General features: G+C 49.9%; 9 protein-coding genes across 9 annotated transcripts; 4 read left to right on the top strand and 5 right to left on the bottom strand.

Moving 5' to 3' along the window:
• Nucleotides 1–144: 144 nt before the first annotated feature.
• Nucleotides 145–884, bottom strand: P174DRAFT_443050 (uncharacterized protein). The gene has a single exon (XM_024827727.1). It carries the CDS (start codon nt 723–725, stop codon nt 465–467), a length of 261 nt encoding a protein of 86 aa, XP_024681776.1. The 5' UTR covers nt 726–884; the 3' UTR covers nt 145–464.
• A 911-nt stretch (nt 885–1,795) lies between these two features.
• P174DRAFT_452403 (putative progesterone binding protein) lies at nt 1,796–2,544 on the top strand. The gene is made up of 3 exons (XM_024829082.1): nt 1,796–1,986; nt 2,051–2,146; nt 2,231–2,544. Exons 1-3 carry the CDS (start codon nt 1,878–1,880, stop codon nt 2,407–2,409), a joined length of 384 nt encoding a protein of 127 aa, XP_024681775.1. The 5' UTR covers nt 1,796–1,877; the 3' UTR covers nt 2,410–2,544.
• Nucleotides 2,535–4,877, bottom strand: P174DRAFT_443047 (mRNA-binding ribosome biosynthesis protein NOP4). Its single transcript, XM_024827726.1, has 2 exons — nt 4,369–4,877; nt 2,535–4,348 (listed from the first exon to the last, which is right to left on the bottom strand). The coding sequence occupies exons 1-2, from the start codon at nt 4,773–4,775 to the stop codon at nt 2,635–2,637; spliced, it is 2,121 nt and encodes a 706-aa protein (XP_024681774.1). The 5' UTR covers nt 4,776–4,877; the 3' UTR covers nt 2,535–2,634.
• Nucleotides 4,878–5,025: 148 nt separating this feature from the next.
• On the top strand, nt 5,026–6,054 carry P174DRAFT_422188 (DNA repair protein RAD10; the record flags this gene model as incomplete). The annotated part of the gene is made up of 1 exon (XM_024825022.1): nt 5,026–6,054. The coding sequence occupies one exon, from the start codon at nt 5,026–5,028 to the stop codon at nt 6,052–6,054; it is 1,029 nt and encodes a 342-aa protein (XP_024681773.1).
• A 794-nt stretch (nt 6,055–6,848) lies between these two features.
• Nucleotides 6,849–9,396, top strand: P174DRAFT_513589 (uncharacterized protein). The gene is made up of 4 exons (XM_024831994.1): nt 6,849–7,699; nt 7,822–8,108; nt 8,162–8,286; nt 8,344–9,396. The coding sequence occupies exons 1-4, from the start codon at nt 7,057–7,059 to the stop codon at nt 9,218–9,220; spliced, it is 1,932 nt and encodes a 643-aa protein (XP_024681772.1). The 5' UTR covers nt 6,849–7,056; the 3' UTR covers nt 9,221–9,396.
• A 200-nt stretch (nt 9,397–9,596) lies between these two features.
• P174DRAFT_443044 (putative longevity-assurance protein (LAC1)) lies at nt 9,597–11,722 on the bottom strand. The gene is made up of 4 exons (XM_024827725.1): nt 11,424–11,722; nt 10,941–11,251; nt 10,595–10,882; nt 9,597–10,535 (listed from the first exon to the last, which is right to left on the bottom strand). Exons 1-4 carry the CDS (start codon nt 11,545–11,547, stop codon nt 9,936–9,938), a joined length of 1,323 nt encoding a protein of 440 aa, XP_024681771.1. The 5' UTR covers nt 11,548–11,722; the 3' UTR covers nt 9,597–9,935.
• Nucleotides 11,723–12,553: 831 nt separating this feature from the next.
• On the bottom strand, nt 12,554–14,157 carry P174DRAFT_443039 (uncharacterized protein; the record flags this gene model as incomplete). The annotated part of the gene is made up of 2 exons (XM_024827724.1): nt 12,554–13,914; nt 14,154–14,157. 2 exons carry the CDS (start codon nt 14,155–14,157, stop codon nt 12,770–12,772), a joined length of 1,149 nt encoding a protein of 382 aa, XP_024681770.1. The 3' UTR covers nt 12,554–12,769.
• A 199-nt stretch (nt 14,158–14,356) lies between these two features.
• P174DRAFT_372252 (uncharacterized protein) lies at nt 14,357–15,241 on the bottom strand (the record flags this gene model as incomplete). Its single annotated transcript, XM_024822420.1, has 3 exons — nt 14,357–14,689; nt 14,753–14,994; nt 15,055–15,241. The coding sequence occupies 3 exons, from the start codon at nt 15,239–15,241 to the stop codon at nt 14,357–14,359; spliced, it is 762 nt and encodes a 253-aa protein (XP_024681769.1).
• Nucleotides 15,242–17,170: 1,929 nt separating this feature from the next.
• Nucleotides 17,171–17,548, top strand: P174DRAFT_372577 (4F5 domain protein; the record flags this gene model as incomplete). Its single annotated transcript, XM_024822438.1, has 3 exons — nt 17,171–17,233; nt 17,342–17,426; nt 17,502–17,548. The coding sequence occupies 3 exons, from the start codon at nt 17,171–17,173 to the stop codon at nt 17,546–17,548; spliced, it is 195 nt and encodes a 64-aa protein (XP_024681768.1).
• Nucleotides 17,549–17,892: the final 344 nt, after the last annotated feature.

Raw genomic sequence — 17,892 nt, 5'->3', positions numbered from 1 at the left:
TTCTGACCAAGAATGATAATTGTCTGAGCCCTGAAGCGAATAGCAACATTGACATGCGATGGCACGGTGGCTGACCGCAATTGCCTAAGGAATCAACTACCGGATTAGTCTCAGCCACTGCATCAGACCGTTCAAGACCTCAATTTCGACCTCAACATGAGAAGAACCTATGAAAACATGGTTACTTCCTCAAAAAAACGATGTTATTTTCATTAATTGATACTCGAAGCTGGTCACATAACATTTGTCTGCTTTTGGACACTGTGCTGATCAAGTACACGAAGAGTCCATTCTTCTCCCGCATTTAGAAAAAAAAGGCCAACATAGTCTCGCGATCTGAACATTATGCGAAGTCATAAATCATATCTCCAGTCTGATCGATGATCATCCAAGCCTGGTAAGTGTCGGAACAGAGAGAACGTAAACATCAGAGACAATGAGGTCCCCCACCAAAAAGCCACGACTCAGGTCTGCACAGACGAATCCACATATGGACCGTGACTCCGATCTTTTCCTTCTGGCGATGGCTTCTCTCCGAGTTCGCTAGGTGGGAAAAAGGAATCGTTGTCTTCGAAGTGGAGGTAGTGAGATAGGTCAGAGTCCACGGACGTCGTCCTACTGCGCCCTTGAGCGTCCGGGCCAGTTTCTGTAGATGACATGCGATTCGAGGGACGAGAAGGTGTTGTTTGAGAGGTTCTGGAAACAGTCTCTTGGCAAGAGGACATTTTGCTGATATTGCTTTTGAGAACGATGTCAAAATAATAGTATGATAGGTAAAAGCTTTGAGCTGAAGCTGATGATCTTCCGGATGCCATCGAAAGTTACTTGAGGTTTGCCCCGCATTGTATAAAGATGAAAGACAAGTGGACATCAGCCAATGTCTACTTCTCATATATATTAAGGTCATAACGTAAACACCACTCATCAATAAATACCTCTCTAGTTCAGATTAATGCAGCCCGCTAGTTGACGTCATCTGCGGAGGCAATGGGTGATAGTCTCTAAGTAAATCAAGGATGCTTGGATATACATTGACGGGAAATATAGTGGCGCTTTCATTGTTGCATGAAATGATTTAATTGTTTCTATTACTCTGGGAATTCTGCAAGGACGCTTCAAAGAGAATAGTATGTGAGGATTTTATCCAGGGAAGAAATGGCCAGGCTTCTGCAGGGGTCATCCGTATGGGAACTCACCCTCCGGTTTATAGTGTCTCCAAAGGAGGAACGGAATACCTCACCATCAGGAGCTCTACAAACGTATCAAAACGATGGAGTCATAGACACATCTACCTCAAGAGCGAGGGGGTAGATGGGTGCCAACGCAATCGCCTAGACCATCTAGATTCCTACTGCGTAACATATCAGAACTCCAGCCTAAGAGATAGCCGAGTCGGCGTGGACTCGTGTACCTCTTCAGGCGTCAGTCTGATGAGCTGAGACTCAATTGATTGATCTCCTTTGCTTCCACTGAATCCCAAAAAGAAGACTCGATTGAGCCCGGTGATGTACTGTCAACGATCGAATGCAGACAGCTCACTGTGACAAGACCAAGAAGCTTGATTCTGGTCCATTTACGGAGCACAGATTAAAGGTCTGCTGGAGTAAGCTGCGATGTTGTATGCAATAGCATGCGCTCCAAGGGTTTGTTGCTGCTCAAAGAGCCAATGAAAGGAGAAGCAAAAGACGACTCCCAACAATCTCACAGATGATGACGCCAGTTGCCGGGAAGATCCACGGTTATGCCGACCTCCGAGCTCCCCCGCCTGCCCCGCGTCCAAGTGAGCTCGTGGGCTAAACCAACAACTTTTCTTACTTCGATTACCTCCTTTCAATAATATACTCCCCACACTCGAATTCTCCAAGCATACACTCACAATGGTGGAACACGAGCCAGAACCCAAGCGCTTCGAACCCAAGGTCCCTGTTCAGCTGGATCCTCCAAAGGATGATCCGATCACAGTGGAGGAATTGTCCAAATGCGACGGTATGTGATTCCTAGGTTGGATTAGTTAATGATGGAAATCAACTTACTGATGCTTTTTTTGCAGGCACGGATTCCAGCCGGCCAACTCTCGTCGCGATCAAGGGAATTGTGTTTGATGTGAGCAAGAATCCTGCTTACGGTCCCAATGGCCAGTATCACGGTATGCCGATTTTTCCCTTTCCCATGTACTGCAAAATAATTACTGGCTTGGTCTGTACTTGGCGTTACTGATTCCTCTGTATAGTCTTCGCCGGAAAGGATCCTTCCCGGGCCCTTGCCTCCTCGTCTCTGAAGCCTGAGGATTGCAGGCCGGATTGGTATGATTTGGACGATAAGGAGAAGACGGTGCTGAGTGAATGGTTTACCTTCTTCAGCAAGAGATACAACATCGTCGGAAAGGTGAAGGATGCTACAAACTACTAGTGCGCCTGATGACAACCTACGGTCTGTAACGGCGCTGGGTTATGCTATTGTATGAAGGTACTATATACCCCATGAATTCATGAAATCCTACGCGATCTTTTCCATTGCCAAATCGGACAATATAACAAGTGCTTTTATTTTTGCGTCTCTCGCCAGAATGCACCCAAGTAACGCCGGGGAATAGAGGTAATTATAAGTAGAGCTCTATACAGTCACTTTGATCAACTAAGCCTTCCCTTTCCGAGCTTTCCGCTGCATCCTTTTCCTAGAAATGATCCGGTTGCGTTTGGCGATCTTGTTCTCGTCTTCCGCGTCGCGGTCTCCGTCCTGCTCTTTGCCGCCACCACCACTTTCGGATCGCTTCCGCTTCTTGCCATTTGGTAAAGCTTCGCTGTTCGGCTCATCTTTGCTCGGGGTATTTCCGTTGTTCTGTTGACTTTCTTTCTTGGCGCGTGCCCTGGCCTCCATCTCATTCCGTCGCTTAACAACCTGGGCGTTCTCAAGGGCGAACTCGACAATCAGTCGCTTCTTCTTATCTTTGATCTCCGCCGAGCCGCTCTTAGGAGCTTCCACAGCGTGGCCGTTAAGCCATCTTAGACCCATAAGCGCATGCCGATGTGTGTAGTACTCGATGAAACCGTAGCCCCGGCTTCGGCCTGCTCCGCTCTTCTCGCCGATCTTGCTTCCCTCTCGACTCTCAAAGACAATCTTGGTTTGCTTCACAATACCCTTGCCCTTTGACTTCCGGTACTCCTCTGCCTCTTTCATAGCGTCGGCTGACCGAGCGAGTTCCTCCTTGGAGAGAGGTTGACGTTGACCTTCCTTGACATCTTTCGCGAAGCCGACCACAGCCTGTCGAGCAAGCTGCTTGAGGTCCTTGGAGGTGACGTGACGGGGGATGTTGCGTACCGAGAGACGGGTCAAACTAAAATGTAGAGCCGGGTTCTTCCGGATGAAGTTCTGTCGTTGCTTGAAGCTGTCCTCTCTCATCTTGATCTCGGACGGCGAAAGCTTGTGGTACAGAGAGGAGTTGGGAGAGATAGTACCTTCTTGCAAGAGGAAAAGACGACGCTTGTCAGTATCACGAACCAGTCGTTTTGATACACCCTCCTCTTCAAGTTTGGCAGCTTGTGATTTGCTCACGGCGCGGGCGACCTGGAGGACACGACCATCCAAGGTATAGCGGCCGCTGGGGTCAGAATTCTCATTCTGCAGGATAGAGTGCTTGAGTGCGGTGGAAGACTTCTTTCCTTTGTCCTTCTCCGCGATCAAAGTATCTTGTTGTTTCGGGGCTTCGCGCACGCACAATGCGGCATCCTCAACCTTCCAGAAGCAAACAAAACCGGTACCACGGGGACGTTCTGTTTCCGGGTCGACGACAATTCGCGCGTATCGAAGGGGGCCAAATTGCGTAAAGTGCTCGTAAAGCGTCTCGTCTGTACACGTGAAGGGTAGATTTCGAATGAAAATCGTACAAGCATTTCGCTCGTCTTCTTTCTCTTGTCTTTCGTCTTCGTCGCCCTCGTACTCGTCCTCATCCATATCTTCCTCGTCCTCCTCGTCCTCCTCGTCGTCATCGTCCATATCCTCATCTTTATCGTCGTCATCAGACTCGGCATCTTCATTATCGGACGTCGCTTCTGCGTCATCTGCCATTTCAACGTCGCTCGATCCCGCTTCCTCCTGGGTATCCTCCTTCTTCTCAGACTCCTTCTTCAAGTTCTCCCATACTTCCTTTTCTACAGCCCAATCGACCGCCAGCGTTCTTCCGTCCACCTCTTTGCCGTTGACGGCCTGTAGCGCCTTTTCGGCATTCTTCTTTCCTCGCAAAACAACGAAGCCAAACCCGGCCAGCTGATCACCTTTCTTGGGAAGCGTGACATATTTGACTTTGCCGTAACTCCTGAAATGTACCGCTAGATCTTCTGGTTCTTTGATGCTCCAAGGCAAGTTTCGGACAATGAGCTTCGGGGTTGGGTGGATGTTTTCTGTTGCTCCCGCTGTTTCTTAAGTTCAAGGGCAGCAGGAGCTGGCACGCTTTTCCCGAGATTCTCATCAATCTCACGGTGACGCGGCTGAGCGTAGTCGACTCTGATTTTTTTCCCTTCGAAGACAGACCCGTTGAACTCCTTTAGCGCAGCTTGCGCGTCTTCGAGGTCAGCAAAGGTAACGAAACCATAACCCTTGCACAACTTCGTTTCCGGATCATTAACAACAATCGCATGCTTGATAACGTAGGATTGGGAGAAGTATTCGGTAAGGCTCTCGGTCGTAGCTGAGGTGGGAAGCGACCGAACGAAGAGGGTCCTTCTTGGCTGCGTGGAGGCTTTGTCGTCCTGGACGATATCTTTTCTCGGGGAGTCCATCGTAGTCTGTGTGTCTTGGTGACCACCACTACTTTCGTCCAGACTTCCTTTCTTGTGTTGTTCTGTCATGGCTGTTGAGATCGTCCACTTTTTTCTTCGGCCCTTTTTTTTTTGAGGCGGCAGAAAATTCCCAGCGTCAATATTTCCAGCAAAAAGCGGGTCCAGGCGGTGAGCACAGTTGGCCCAAACTTTGGCTGCTGCGATTAGATAGACCGAACCGAACCGATAACAGCACTCGGTTGATGCAAAAATGGCTAAGGACGTCGATAATGATAACGCTGATCCCGACTATGGCCTCCCCGAAAGGAGCGCCATCCCTCGGGCTGCACAGGACACCTCGAATTCAGCTACTGCTCAATCCACGGCCCCCAAGGTCCAGCAACCAAAACCGCAGGCGCTTGCCAACCGAACCGGTCCGTCCGCGATTCTTGTCTCGACCAGGCAAAAGGGCAACCCAATACTGAACCACATCAAATTGTTGCCTTGGGAGTACGCAGATATACCCGCCGACTATGTCATTGGAGCAACAGCATGTGCCCTGTTCTTATCGCTGAAATACCACCGGTTACATCCTGAATACATATACTCTCGGATAAAGGCTCTTGGGGGGAAATACATGCTCCGGATTATTTTGGTAATGGTCGATATCGAAAATCACGAAGATAGCCTGAAGGAACTCTCAAAGACCTCGATCATCAATAATTACACTCTGATGCTCTGCTGGTCGGCTCCGGAAGCAGCTCACTATCTCGAACTATACAAGTCGTCCGAAAACGCTCAACCGACCGCGATCCGCACCCAGCAAGCCCAGTCTTACAAGGAGTCTCTGGTGGAGTTTGTTACAACTCCTAGAAGTATCAACAAATCTGATGCAGCGAGTCTGATATCCACGTTCGGGAGTCTACAAAACGCTATCAACGCGCAGCCGGAACTGATCAGTGCTGTGCCCGGCTGGGGCGAAAAGAAAGTACGTCAATGGACCAATGCAGTGAGGGAGGACTTTCGGGTGGAAAATGCGAAGAAAGCGAAGGCACCTGAGAGGAACATTGAGCCTGAACAAAGATCTTCGGGCCTCGGCAATGTGAGCCAGACAGGGCCCGTAGATATGGATGATGATGATGATGAAGCAGCCTTGTACCTTTTGGAAGCGGAACAGAGGAGTCGGGTGGAGGCGAAAAGGGGAGCCTCAGAAGCCGACACTCCACAACAATCCAATCAAGAGGAAATGAGTGAAGGCATTAGCGCAGCCCTTGCGAGACTTCGGGGAAACGGAGGTTGAATATTTGATCGATGATTACTCTGATTGTCAATCGCGATATCATGGACGGCTCCACCATATAGCTTGATCTAGGAGACAGCAGGCTTCCAATCCGTCCCGCGAGGATGCTAGCAGCACAGTTTCGAAATTTACGGTGTTCAGTCTGCCTGACAGGAGAACACAGGTGAACTGCTGACAGGCTGGCCAACTCAGCGCACAGCGCTATCAGCCTGAAAAGCAGACCTCGCTCGACCGCTACGATGCGTTTACTTTCAATCATTTTCTCATAGCTCCCTGTCAGCTGCGCGTGCTAGAGAAAGCATCCCTTCTTGACCACGAATGGCGGGTCTTATGCGCGAGTCATGAAACCCAGATGGCTTGGGCCCCTAGGCTATCTGTCAGCGGGATGGGCCGACATAGTGTTGCGGAATCCAGGGCATTGGGAGACCGGTCAGCCAGTGAGAATCAATACCGAAGGCAGCGATCGTTAGTGCAGTTATGCACCTCGTATTTCATGATTCAAGAATCGCGTTTGATTATTTGATGATGGCCCGCGACCAGAGCAATCCGAACAAGAAGGCTTAAAGTAAATGACATTGAATGTGGCTAGCCGGGAAGTCTTGCGCGCATTAATGATAATTAGATTCAATTACTTCTAGACAGCCAGTCTGCTCCGGAAAACCGCTGGATATTGAGATTCCGTTGAGGCTAATCCCCGATTATATCATCACGTGATGATAGAGTGTGGGGCACTATAGCCCAAAAGGGAAATCGGGATGACGCCAAACATTGGAGTTGTGCAATTTCCCGTTGAACTGGTCTAGATCACCTCTATTCTTCAGAGGCACCAGCGAATTCAATGGACGCCCCAATGAAAGCCAGCGTGTAACGAAAGTTGCTTAAGTGTCCGAGGAGCGAGTCAGTGTTCTCCACTGACTAGCCGGACAATATCTTCCCCACTCTGTCGCTTATACGCTTGACCTATACTATCGTCCTACTCGCCCGGCCAAGACCGGATCATAGATGATGAGGGAGGAGGATAACACGAATGCATCTTCAAAAAGACAGCCCTATCAGGATGTGCCAATTTCAAATGAAGTCGGTCTTTCGCGGTCTTCTGGTCGGCATGCGGGGGATGTGACAGGATCGTCGACGAACCCGTCTCCTAGGGCGGTTCAGAACCCACAGTCCAAAAACTTCGAGATCGTCCTCGTTACAGATAACGAGTCACGGCGTCAGGTCCGCCGCCATGCAATGCGGCAGTATATGCGTCAGCGGCGCTTGGACAGCATTGCTCGACTGGAGACGCCTCGTTTGCCAATTGGTGGTTGGGTCAGCCGCCAGGTCCTATCGGAAGCTTCAACATCCAGCATTCCACCCTCTCCAGTTGAAGTCCCTATCAAAGACACTTCTGCGGAGGAGGAGAAATTATCTCCGGTAAAAGATGGGGAGCCATGCATCCCAGAAAGTGGGATAGGGCCACTGATGCCTTTGGCGTCGAGATCATCCGAAGTCAAAGCTGAAGAGCCGTCCTCTCCTTCCTTCCCTATCGTTAGCTATACACTATCAGATCCTCGTTCCAGCCCTGGTCACGGGGCCGTGGAGGATCCATTTAGCTGTTATCCAATCCCTGTTAGTCACTCCGACCATGAGTTAATTCAACACTGTAAGTTCTTCTTTGGAAGCCCGTGCTCCCATACAGATCACGCCGATCTTGATAGCAGAGCAAGAGGGCCGTCTGCCAGAACAATCTTGATCTCGTGTTGGCTGATGGCTTACACTGCAAAGTTAATGTGACATATCCATCCATGATGTATAAATTTGCCGATTCCGTCGCGAGCAACCCAATGATGGAGATTTTCCGCCAGATCGCGCTGCATGACAATCTTTCATTTCAGGCGATGCTTGCTATTGCCTCAAAACATCGAGCTGGAGTGGAAGGCAAGCCGGACTCTGTTCAGAGCCTGACTCATAAAATGCGGGCGCTTCGATTAATAAACGAGCGAATACAAACAGACTCCCAGGGTCTGCAGGACGGTACAATATACGCTGTAGCCACAATGGCAGTGATTGAGGTAACTAAAGTTCCCCTATGGTCTGGACTTTGCAAGTTGCTCATGCCGTCAAGAAATGGTCAAAGGATCCTTCTATTGAAAGGATGCACTGCATGGGACTAGCATCCATGGTTCGGAACCGCGGCGGGATGCGAGGCATGCGGGCTTCTAGTCCTTTTTTAGAGAAGGTTGTGTACTGGTAATGCTTCAGCCACAGTCCAATTGTAGCAGGCATGATCAGGCTGACTTGGCATAGGGTGGACATAAGCTGCGCACCCAAAGCAGTCTACACCTCATGTCTTCCATGGACCGGTGCCGTACCCGACACTTCTCCGGAGAGTCTTGACTTTCTTGCTCCTGATGTGCACCTCGCTATTCCCCACACACAGACAGCAGTGGAATCATCCGAGAGCCTATGCGATCAATATCGTGCTTGTGAGGATTTTCTGCGATTTTTCCGTTGTCTACATGAGTTGGAGAAGGCTGCGTTAGGGTTTCCTGGTAATGTCACCAGAAGCAGTGCAGCTCCTCGCATCAGACGCTTCACCCCGGGAACACCGCTCCATTCCATTCTGACTATGCTTCCCGATTACGACCACGGGATCCGGGATATCCGATTCATCGATGAATACACCTGTATGTCCTGTCTGTTCTTCCTGGCCGTCGCTCTCTACGATTCCTATCGCAACTCTACCAATTTTGACCGGTACCTCGACTGGCTGGACCTGGAAGTTCAAAAGCTCAATCCTTTCACCAACCCAAGCATCACATCTGTCCTCTGGATCTTTCTTAACAACGGCGGCTACCCGCAAGGAGAAGCAGGCGACGCCGGCGAAAGATGCTGGGTCGTGTCCCGCATGGTACGCATTGCCAAACGCCTCGAGTGGAAACGTCAGGGTACCATTTGGGACCGTCTCCGACAAGTCCTGATCAACTTTATCCTCGCCCAGCAGGAATGCGCCCTGGGTTCGGATAGTGTGGACGAAGAGGCGCTGATCACCCGGCAACAGAGACGCCTCCAACCAAGCGAGTATTTCTGGGACGAGGACGAAATGCGCGAGGAAATATTGGGATCGCAATCGTCGTCGATCCTGACGCCGTATCCTCAGTCGCAGACAACTATTGTGGTATAATCACATGCCCTTGATTCTTGGCCGATATCAGAAAGGCATGGAAATGTTTTCGGGAAAACAACTGCATATACCAAGAACACATTTACGACGTGATGATTGATGACATGTATTCCTATATTAACATGGAATCTGCTTCACTGTACATGATTGTACTATTGTACTTAGCAATCCCTTTGATGACAAGAATTGAAACCTCATGATACAAAATGTCAGAAGAATCCATCCAAGCGCATTGCCATCTCATTACTAGGTCTATCGTATATGCACATCAATCAGGTGGGTATTGGACTGTCTCTCTAGAACGTGAAACACAGAAGCAACGGCCATCCATCCATCCATCCCCATCCGGCACGTCATCGAAGAAAAAAAAAACAAGATCACCTTCCAGGGCAGACAGTCATCCATAAACGAGGAGGAAAGGTATAACAAACGATTAATCCTGCCGGACCTCCCCGTCAACAGTGGCATATCATAAGAAAATAAAAAGAAACCAATCGATCGATTCCCATGTATCGAACACATCGAGGTCTAACGAGAATGTAGAAAAGAATACTGCTGGGTATTGAGGGCTGCCTCCGCACTTCTCCCACTTTTTGCTTTTTTGGTAAATGAGTTCGAGGTAGTTCATTTTGATGCTGGAACATCGGCACAAATCATAATAACATTAAAAGAAGCACGAGCGCTGGACGGATCCCAGGCATGACATAGAAGGATTCTACGTCGGCTTGTCGCATCCGATCCTGCCAAGGAGGGCCTTGCGATCGCTCTGGTCGCCGAGTGGGATTCGGCCCCGCGCGCGAGGTCGCATGCCGGCTGAGCCGTTCGAGGCTCGTCGCCAGTCGGCATTCACCCCGTCCACACCGACTGCGTTGCTGTTGGGCGCGTCCTTGCCCGCAGACCGGACTTCCGCTTCCTCTTCGTCGTCGCTTCGAGTGTCCTCAGCATTTCCGGTTCGGAGCACGTTCACGGCCACGCGGACAACCATCACAAACCATATGAGAGAGAGCAATTGTAACGCCAGAAGAAAACCAAGGAAAATCCACTTGACGGTGCGATTCATGCAGATGGGGCTATTGATGTCCAAGAACGGGTTAAAGAGGTAGCGGAATCGGTTCGGGTATCCGTCGGCGGAGATCATCTCCGCGGTGGTACCGGAGTAGCAGCCGTAGGCCATTGCATCAGGGACATCCTTGTAGATAGACCAGCAGAGTAGAGGGTAGAAAATGTGACGCGTAATCAACCAGGTCACCATGAACAGACCGAAGGTGATGTTGCAGCCGAGCTCGAACTTGAAGTACTTGAGAATCTTGGCAGTCTGTCGCACAAATGTCAGCTCGGCCAGTTTTTGGAGGGGAGATGGATCTCATGGCATACCGGCAGCAACAGGTCGACAATGTCCATCAGACACAGGACAACATTCGAAACGTTATAAAAACCGTAGATATAGGCAGAGGTCAGGAGAGTGCTGGTGAGGATGTGGTGAGTCAACATCTGGTAGTGATCCTTTCGCCTTTCTTCCATGTTGATAACCAGGATCTGCTGAAACCAGAATGACAGCTGCGCCAGGAGGTACCACTTCAGGTTTGCAGAGACACCCCTCGCGGGCCATTGAGCCCAAATGGCCTTGAAATCCATCCAGTAATAGGAGTTTGTCCAGATATACTACATCCTGCATGTCAGTCTAACCGTTCAGAGAGGCAATGGATGCGGCGAGACAAACCATTCCAAACGTCCAGAAGAACGCGTAGTACATCCACATCCACGCCTGCTCGGCAAACCGATTCGAAGCCTTCCGCTTCAATCCCGCATATCTGGCAGCTGGTCGGAAGATCCATTCAATGGCAATCGCTCGGACGGCGGTGAAGGTGATGGCGGAGCTGATAACAAAGTACACATCGTCAAATCCTTGGACATAGACCCCTTCGGAAGGCTGGTAGTGCGACAATTGGAAGAACGGCGCCGTGTATGGTCGGAGGGTGGGGTAGAGGTTATGAGCAGCCAAAAGCGTGCCAAGCATAGTCAGTGAGACTCCTAAATACGCATACAGAGCAACGGTCAGCCATTGAGTCCAATTCTGTCACAATGACGATCGAGCGCATGCGCTGGGTTCCCCCGGCGCAGAACCAGGTTAAGCGATCGATTGGAGCAGTGTGAACCCATCAATAGACTCCAACCCAAAACAAATTGGAGATTAGACGCATACCGATTTGATTCGCGTCCATCCATTCTCGAAAGGTCGCTTCTTTGGCAACAGTTCGGTGACCGGTGGACACACAAGTGTTAAGCTCCGAGACGGATTGCGATTGCGTGGACTCGTCTTTTGCCATGACGGCGGTTTCGTGGTCCCGAAGATCTAGGGGTCACTGATGCTGGAAGGAGCAGCAACAGTAACCGTGTCTGCGAAGAAAATTCCAAAAAGTCAATCGCTGCCACCAAGAGAATGAGTATAACGGACGAAAGTTTCGCAGATAGGTTGGTCGGATAAAAGAGAGTACCTAGAACTGCTCCGGATGTCCCTTGGAATAGCTACTTGACAACTACCAGACTTCTGTGCCTTTCTGCCACTGGGACCCGCTGTTCCGCAGCGGGTACCTGTTGGGGGAAAAAGAGAAACGGCTGAGATGAGGGACGGTGTCCTTTCTTGGTGCCAATGGCAGACACACAGAAAAGAGTAGATCAAATAGTGCGTTCGTAGAGATGGTGTCAGTGACAGGTGTCAATGGCAGTGAAAGACAGAGATTGGAAAACAACCTAAGGAAAAGTCGACCCCCCTCTGTTGAAACCCTAGAGGTAGACTTAGCCTTTCGTAGCTATCCCATTGTCCTTGGAGAAGAGGAAGTGGTAAATGGTATCCGTAGTACGTATGTTGGTGGGCACATGGAAACGGTGGAACGTAATTTATTACGCCAATGAAACACAGGATAAAGAGGGGATTGTTTCGAATTATCCAGACAATCCACAGGGGAACCCCACAATATGGCTTTTTCAGACTCTTATAGACGCGTACTTGGATCTTGCTATTTGCACTACGTTTCCACTGTGCATCATGTACCCTACACTCCTCCCACTCACGTAAGGTAGGTATGTACGCACGATAGGTACTTTCAGGTTGATCATACACAGCTCAGGTTGTATACTCCGTAATACATCAACGATCAGGCTCACCGCCCATCAACAAAAAGCCCTGGACCCTTTCCCTTACAGGTACCTTACCTGCCTTGGTCTGAATAGAGTTCCCGGCCTCCGCATTGCTGTCCCGCATCTCTCGCCTTTTCCCCAATCGCAGCAGCCGAATACTTCACACCCTCTATCCAGAGGTTGTCCCGCATCGACTACTTTTGCAGCTAATGTATGCTTCCTGGTCGTCTGATCATTGAGTCCCTCATGCGATCAGATCGTCCCAGACATACATACTAAACGATCAAACGGATCAAACGGATCAGAATAACGGATCATTTCGATGAAGTATGTAGTTGATTGTGATATACGGTACACCAACGATGAGCATAGATTAAACCCTTGGCGCATCGACTACCTTGGTGTAGTTGATTACCTCTCCGGGGGATCAACCTCATCTAAGCCTGCCGTGACGCCATTGACATATTCAGCCGCACTGACACCCAGCTTGGCCAAATCTACTCCTCCTTGTCCCGCCATCGCCCTGGACATGGCTCGCACCACTTCCTCTTCCTCCCAGATACTGCTCGGAGCCATTGAAGCATCGCCACCAGTGTTCCCGGCGCCCATCGTGACAACAGTCCGCCAATACGCATCATCCCGGTCCTTCAAGACCTTATCTCTAACCACGGCATTCCGCGTCACGCTCACAGCGTGCAGCTTTGAGCTAGCTCCAGCCAACGACGTTAGAGAAGTCGAGACCAGGTGGTCGACTTGGTCGGCCTGCGAGGGAGGCGCGAAGAAGAATCGGTTCGTGGCGGTTACATAGATTAGCAGGGCGCAGATCCCGTCAAAGATCGCAAAGACCAGCGGACGGAGCAGGGTGATTTGGTGGTACGAGCTCGAAGGCGGCGCCATGCCCGCTCGCACAGCAGTCGAGGCAGACTGGACGGGGTCGTATGTTGAGACAATGTAGATGTCGATGGCGGCCAAAGCCAGCCCGGCGATAGTGAACTTGTTGCGCCAGCTGGCGGCTTCCCGGCCGGCAAAGGGTGCCGAGGTCACCAAGCCCACGAGCACCATATGCAAGAGATGCGGGACCAATGTGTTGAAGGGGAGGTAGTAGAGGAGGTATGTTTTCAGGTTGTCGAGCGAGCAATACTCGCAGGACGTCAATGCATCGGGTCCGTAGCGCAGGTACACCCGCCGCGCCACCACAGAGGTGAACTTGGATCGCAGCAAATGGTCTGTCTCGCTCAAGGTATTGTCAGGCCGGAACCGTGCCAGCCTGCTAAAAATGACATCGGTCGGGGTGTTGATGCGCGATCGCGTCAGGGTAAATATACTTGGAGGAGGAGCATGAGGGTTGAACGGGAGGCTGAGGAGGAAACACAGCAAGATGGCGAAGAAGAGGACGTTGAGGGCGCGGCGGGTAGCCTGAGGGAGGGGACGAGGTGTGGGACGTGATGCTATAGCAACTCGGAGACTGCGGTAGAAGTTGATGGCCCGAGGAATGATGACGGGGCGAAGAAGATCAATAAAGACTTGATGCTGTGAAGTGGTCAGACCATGAGAAACTTGATGTCAGACGAAATTCAGACACCTACGTCGCGAACGATATCCCGAGTTCAACCATCTTGCCCGTCAATTTATTTCAACCACCTGGCTGCCACATGTCCTTGAGACGGATGATGACAGCTAAGTGGATGAGGCTGATGGCCATATTGCTGATCTTATCGCTGATGCCAAGAGGCGCTTAACCGTTGACCAATCAAAGGTCATTTGTATAGTTCTTTTGATTTGACACGACACAGACTCATTGTGGCCAGTTGACTTTGATAATTAAAATGCCTACAGAAATACGACATAGAACAAATTCTCAATAAAATCATGGGAGTGCAGCCAGTAATGCCAACCTCTGTAAAGAAAGAATTTTCTCAGTCAGTGAACGCCCTCGCTAATATACCCTTGGGACAATAACCCGTTTAAACGCCCCCTCACCACAAAAGTGGCTAAGGCCTAGACCTGCGAAGAATACATTGCCGGATGATGAGACAGGTCTGGAATGGTCACACCCGCTGAGTCTCGCGAGTATTTGGATGACGCGGCATCGTTCAGGTTCATTGGCGGGGATATCTTCAATGGAAAGCGAGTCATGCTCCGCATGGAGGCCTGCCTCCTCACAGGTGAATGCGAAGGAGTATATGTTGGAAGTGAGTCCTCTCGCTTTATACCGAGTTTGAACGATCGCTGGGAACTTGCTCGTGTGACGACTTTCTGAGGCGCTACCGCCCCGTAGACTCGTACATGACGTGCAGTGACCCCAGCGGCGCGGTCTGAGAAAATGAAGCTCTAAAGTAATCAACAGAGTTAGCATTTCGCTTCCTAGGCCCTGAAAAGATAAGATTTACTTACCGACACCAAATTGATGACACTCATGACCATAGCCAGAATACCTGCGGATACCACAATCCTCCAGAACGCAAGGCCAAGTGATTCCTGACTCGTGGCTGGCGTGTTCAGATCGCCCAAGATCCCCATTCCAAGTATAAGCATTGCCACAGCCAGTGTGACGAAGCCGGAATCTTGGCCTAGCAAAGGCCAATTGCGGTCGAAGTAGCCGCGGAAGAAGGGCAATTCTGATAGTATAAGAAAGACTGTCGTGCGTCAGTATCCTTGTCATGTCCATGCTTCACCATAGCCGGGGGACCACTTACTGCTGATTCCTGCACCCATGACATGGGAAACGGCTTGGAAGAAGAAAAAGCTGCTCAAAAGAGAGATCTTCACTATCATCACAATACTGGCAGCGATGATATCCAGGAAGACGATGATATTGAGTACCCGTATGGCATTCAAGATCACAAAACCTGGACCAGCCATGGACTCTTTCAATGAAGCCATCATAATCAAAGTTTGTGTTATCGCAAGCGAAAGCACAGTTCTGCACGACAAGACGCCACTACCAAATGATCATGCAAGAATATTGAGGACTCGGATCGAGTTAAGATGCGTTTTCAAATGATGCTACGAGAGACAGTAGAAGAAAAATGGAGAAATGAAAGTAGAGGCACAGGAACTGACCAGCAGGACTGTGTTGGCTCAGAGACTGAAGGAGAGAGAAGGAGAGAAAGAGCAGACTGGCGAGGTCTACTCGAGGGTTAAAGAAAGAGCAAAAGAGTGAACAATGAGGCGATAAAAGATAAGAGCCCTATTGAACCAGCATTATTCAGGTTCTTTCCTTTGGGCTCTAGCGCCAGACAATACCGGTTCTTTCAGAATAGGTAGCGAGGCCTGAGTGAATGCAGAAAGACAAAGGTTGCTGACAATGGGCATGGATTCTGAATCTGAAACACAACCTGATGGACATTGAGAATCAAGCCATCATTCATGCCATGAACAATGGTGATGTCTTCAGAAATGGCATAGACAGTTGAACACTGATCCAAAAATAATTCTGCTCCTCGAATTGCGGCTAATCCTTACAACCACTCTGCAGAGCGCCGTCTAGGAAGTACGGTCCATCACAGTTGACCCTGCTCGAACTGAAATTAGCCTTCTTTGTATGCTACTGTTCCCAAGCCTGTATTTTCTCAGGCGTCAAGCTCGGTCACAAGTCCTCATTGCGAAAGCAAAGCGAGTAGCTATCACTGCGAGATTGTCAACCAGCCTGAAACAACCGTCTCATTCGCTTGCCTTGCTACATCTGACGGTTGGCTGTCGTTCAACTATTTTTGCTTCAAGCGACGTTAAATAGACCTCACTGGGCTCCAATGATCCTCTCCCGACCCTCGGATCGCAAACGAGATACTTAGTCTCAAATCGGGCGCTTACTCCTGTAAGGACCCGCGGGAACTTGGTATATGTCAAGAATCAGTGTCCTATAGGCCCGCGAATTGACAAGATTAGGCGCCTGTGAAGGCTATATGGTTTCGCGACGCCAAATACTCCATTGGGATTTCGGGAAGAAACTATCTTGCGAGGCTGAGATCAGAGCTCACCAGCGGACTTAGGACTCACTTCCCTGCGCAATTGATGACATCGGCCTCGGTAGAGTGGACGCAGGATACATCTACGACACTACGTACCACACTGCACCCCGGTCATTTGCATCTGCCGTCCTCGACCAATTAGCCAACTAGTCCAGCCGCCGAGATACTAGCGCTTCTATAGCATTCAAAACGCGAGCGCGATAAGTGCGACTGTCATGGTAACCCAAGATCATGTCCCGAGCATGACTCTTTCCTTGAGGTTCACGCTGCACAGGATGCGGAAGCAAGTGCACAATCTCTTGGCCGGCAGAGTTGGCATAGGAGTATTGTATGAAGCAATAAGTGTTGCATGGCATGATCCATCATAGAAGAATTCGATTTCAATATATTAGATTGAAATATCAACCACCTCTCTCCTTTGTTTTAGATGTTGCTTCGAATCTGTGGTATTGGCATTTCTGTGTTGATGTGTTGATACTGCATTGGTCAAAATGCTTATCTCGTCACCTTGCGATAGTTCACAGAAGACAATCGCTCTAATTGCTTGTTACTAACTCATTCCCAAGGCAATAGATGCAAAATGTGTCATATTATTATGTGTTGGATCAATCTGATTCCCCTGGTGTCGTGGTATGGGGCAAATTATGGAAAAGCCGGGATTCGGGGGCTCGGCGGAGTATAAAAGGAAAGCCATGGATACAGACAGAAACTTCACTTAACGGCCTGGAACTTTGCTCTCTTCTCACCTTGACTCCTTGCCAAGTTTGGAGCTCGATATACAAAATATTGCTCCTCTCCATTTCTGATTGCAAGGACAACTCAGAACACCTCAGTAGTCAAAATGACTCGCGGAAACCAGAGAGACAGAGACCGTGAGAAGGCTCTCAAGGCCAAGGCCAAGCAGGTCAGTTTTCGTCCCGGCAACCGTCCCACAGGTCTCACAGCAAGATGTCAATTTACAAATTCTCCTTGGATGTAGAACACACTTGCTAATCACCTCTCATGTCTATAGAAGGCCGCAAATAACTTGAGTGGCACCGAGTTCCAGCGCGCAAAGGAAAACCACGCTGCAATTATGCGCGCAAAACAGGCAGCGGGTAAGCGCCCCCAGGAGCTTTACGCCTGGTGTAATAGAGCTTGAATGTGCTAACGCATTTCGCCTTTCTCTACAGCTGACGCGAAAAAGGCAGCCGAAGCAGCGGCAGGGAAAAAGAAGTAACGACCCATTACGGGATTCGTCAGCAGCTTTTTCACCGGCAATTCCGATCTCAGCCGCGCTGCTTTCCCATCATTATCAACCCTTCGGCCGTCATGCTCCGGTTCGGTGCATAATATCACTTCCGCAACCTCATAGGACCCTCAGACCTTGGCTACGTGGCCAAGTTTTGTTGCACGGATCGCTACCCTGGATGAACGAGGTGGCTAAATCATATTTTGTCAGAGGAACGGAGGTTGGCTATAAGCCCCTCTGGTTGCCGTGCCGTGGGTTGACGGGGTATTTTGGAGTCGTTGGCGCGTTTTACTCGTTTACTAGAGCATTTTTACAATTAGCGAGGCGTTTCT

The sequence above is a fragment of the Aspergillus novofumigatus genome, assembly GCF_002847465.1.
Source record: "Aspergillus novofumigatus IBT 16806 chromosome Unknown P174scaffold_5, whole genome shotgun sequence".
Taxonomy (NCBI): domain Eukaryota; kingdom Fungi; phylum Ascomycota; class Eurotiomycetes; order Eurotiales; family Aspergillaceae; genus Aspergillus; species Aspergillus novofumigatus.
Note: the sequence above shows the minus strand (reverse complement) of the source record. Positions and strands in the feature narration are given on the sequence as shown.

Bases quoted from the DNA above. Each gene is read 5' to 3' on its own strand.
- P174DRAFT_452403 (XM_024829082.1), top strand. From the start codon at position 1,878: ATGGTGGAACACGAGCCAGAACCCAAGCGCTTCGAACCCAAGGTCCCT. The intron at 1,987-2,050 runs GTATGTGATTCC...CTTTTTTTGCAG, and splicing joins GGAATTGTCCAAATGCGACG to GCACGGATTCCAGCCGGCCA. The intron at 2,147-2,230 runs GTATGCCGATTT...TCCTCTGTATAG, and splicing joins TCCCAATGGCCAGTATCACG to TCTTCGCCGGAAAGGATCCT.
- P174DRAFT_443047 (XM_024827726.1), bottom strand. From the start codon at position 4,775: ATGGACTCCCCGAGAAAAGATATCGTCCAGGACGACAAAGCCTCCACG.
- P174DRAFT_443050 (XM_024827727.1), bottom strand. From the start codon at position 725: ATGTCCTCTTGCCAAGAGACTGTTTCCAGAACCTCTCAAACAACACCT.
- P174DRAFT_513589 (XM_024831994.1), top strand. From the start codon at position 7,057: ATGATGAGGGAGGAGGATAACACGAATGCATCTTCAAAAAGACAGCCC. The intron at 7,700-7,821 runs GTAAGTTCTTCT...TACACTGCAAAG, and splicing joins CCATGAGTTAATTCAACACT to TTAATGTGACATATCCATCC. The intron at 8,287-8,343 runs GTAATGCTTCAG...GACTTGGCATAG, and splicing joins TTAGAGAAGGTTGTGTACTG to GGTGGACATAAGCTGCGCAC.
- P174DRAFT_443044 (XM_024827725.1), bottom strand. From the start codon at position 11,547: ATGGCAAAAGACGAGTCCACGCAATCGCAATCCGTCTCGGAGCTTAAC. The intron at 11,252-11,423 runs GTATGCGTCTAA...ATGCGTATTTAG, and splicing joins GATGGACGCGAATCAAATCG to GAGTCTCACTGACTATGCTT. The intron at 10,883-10,940 runs GTTTGTCTCGCC...TGCAGGATGTAG, and splicing joins TCTTCTGGACGTTTGGAATG to TATATCTGGACAAACTCCTA.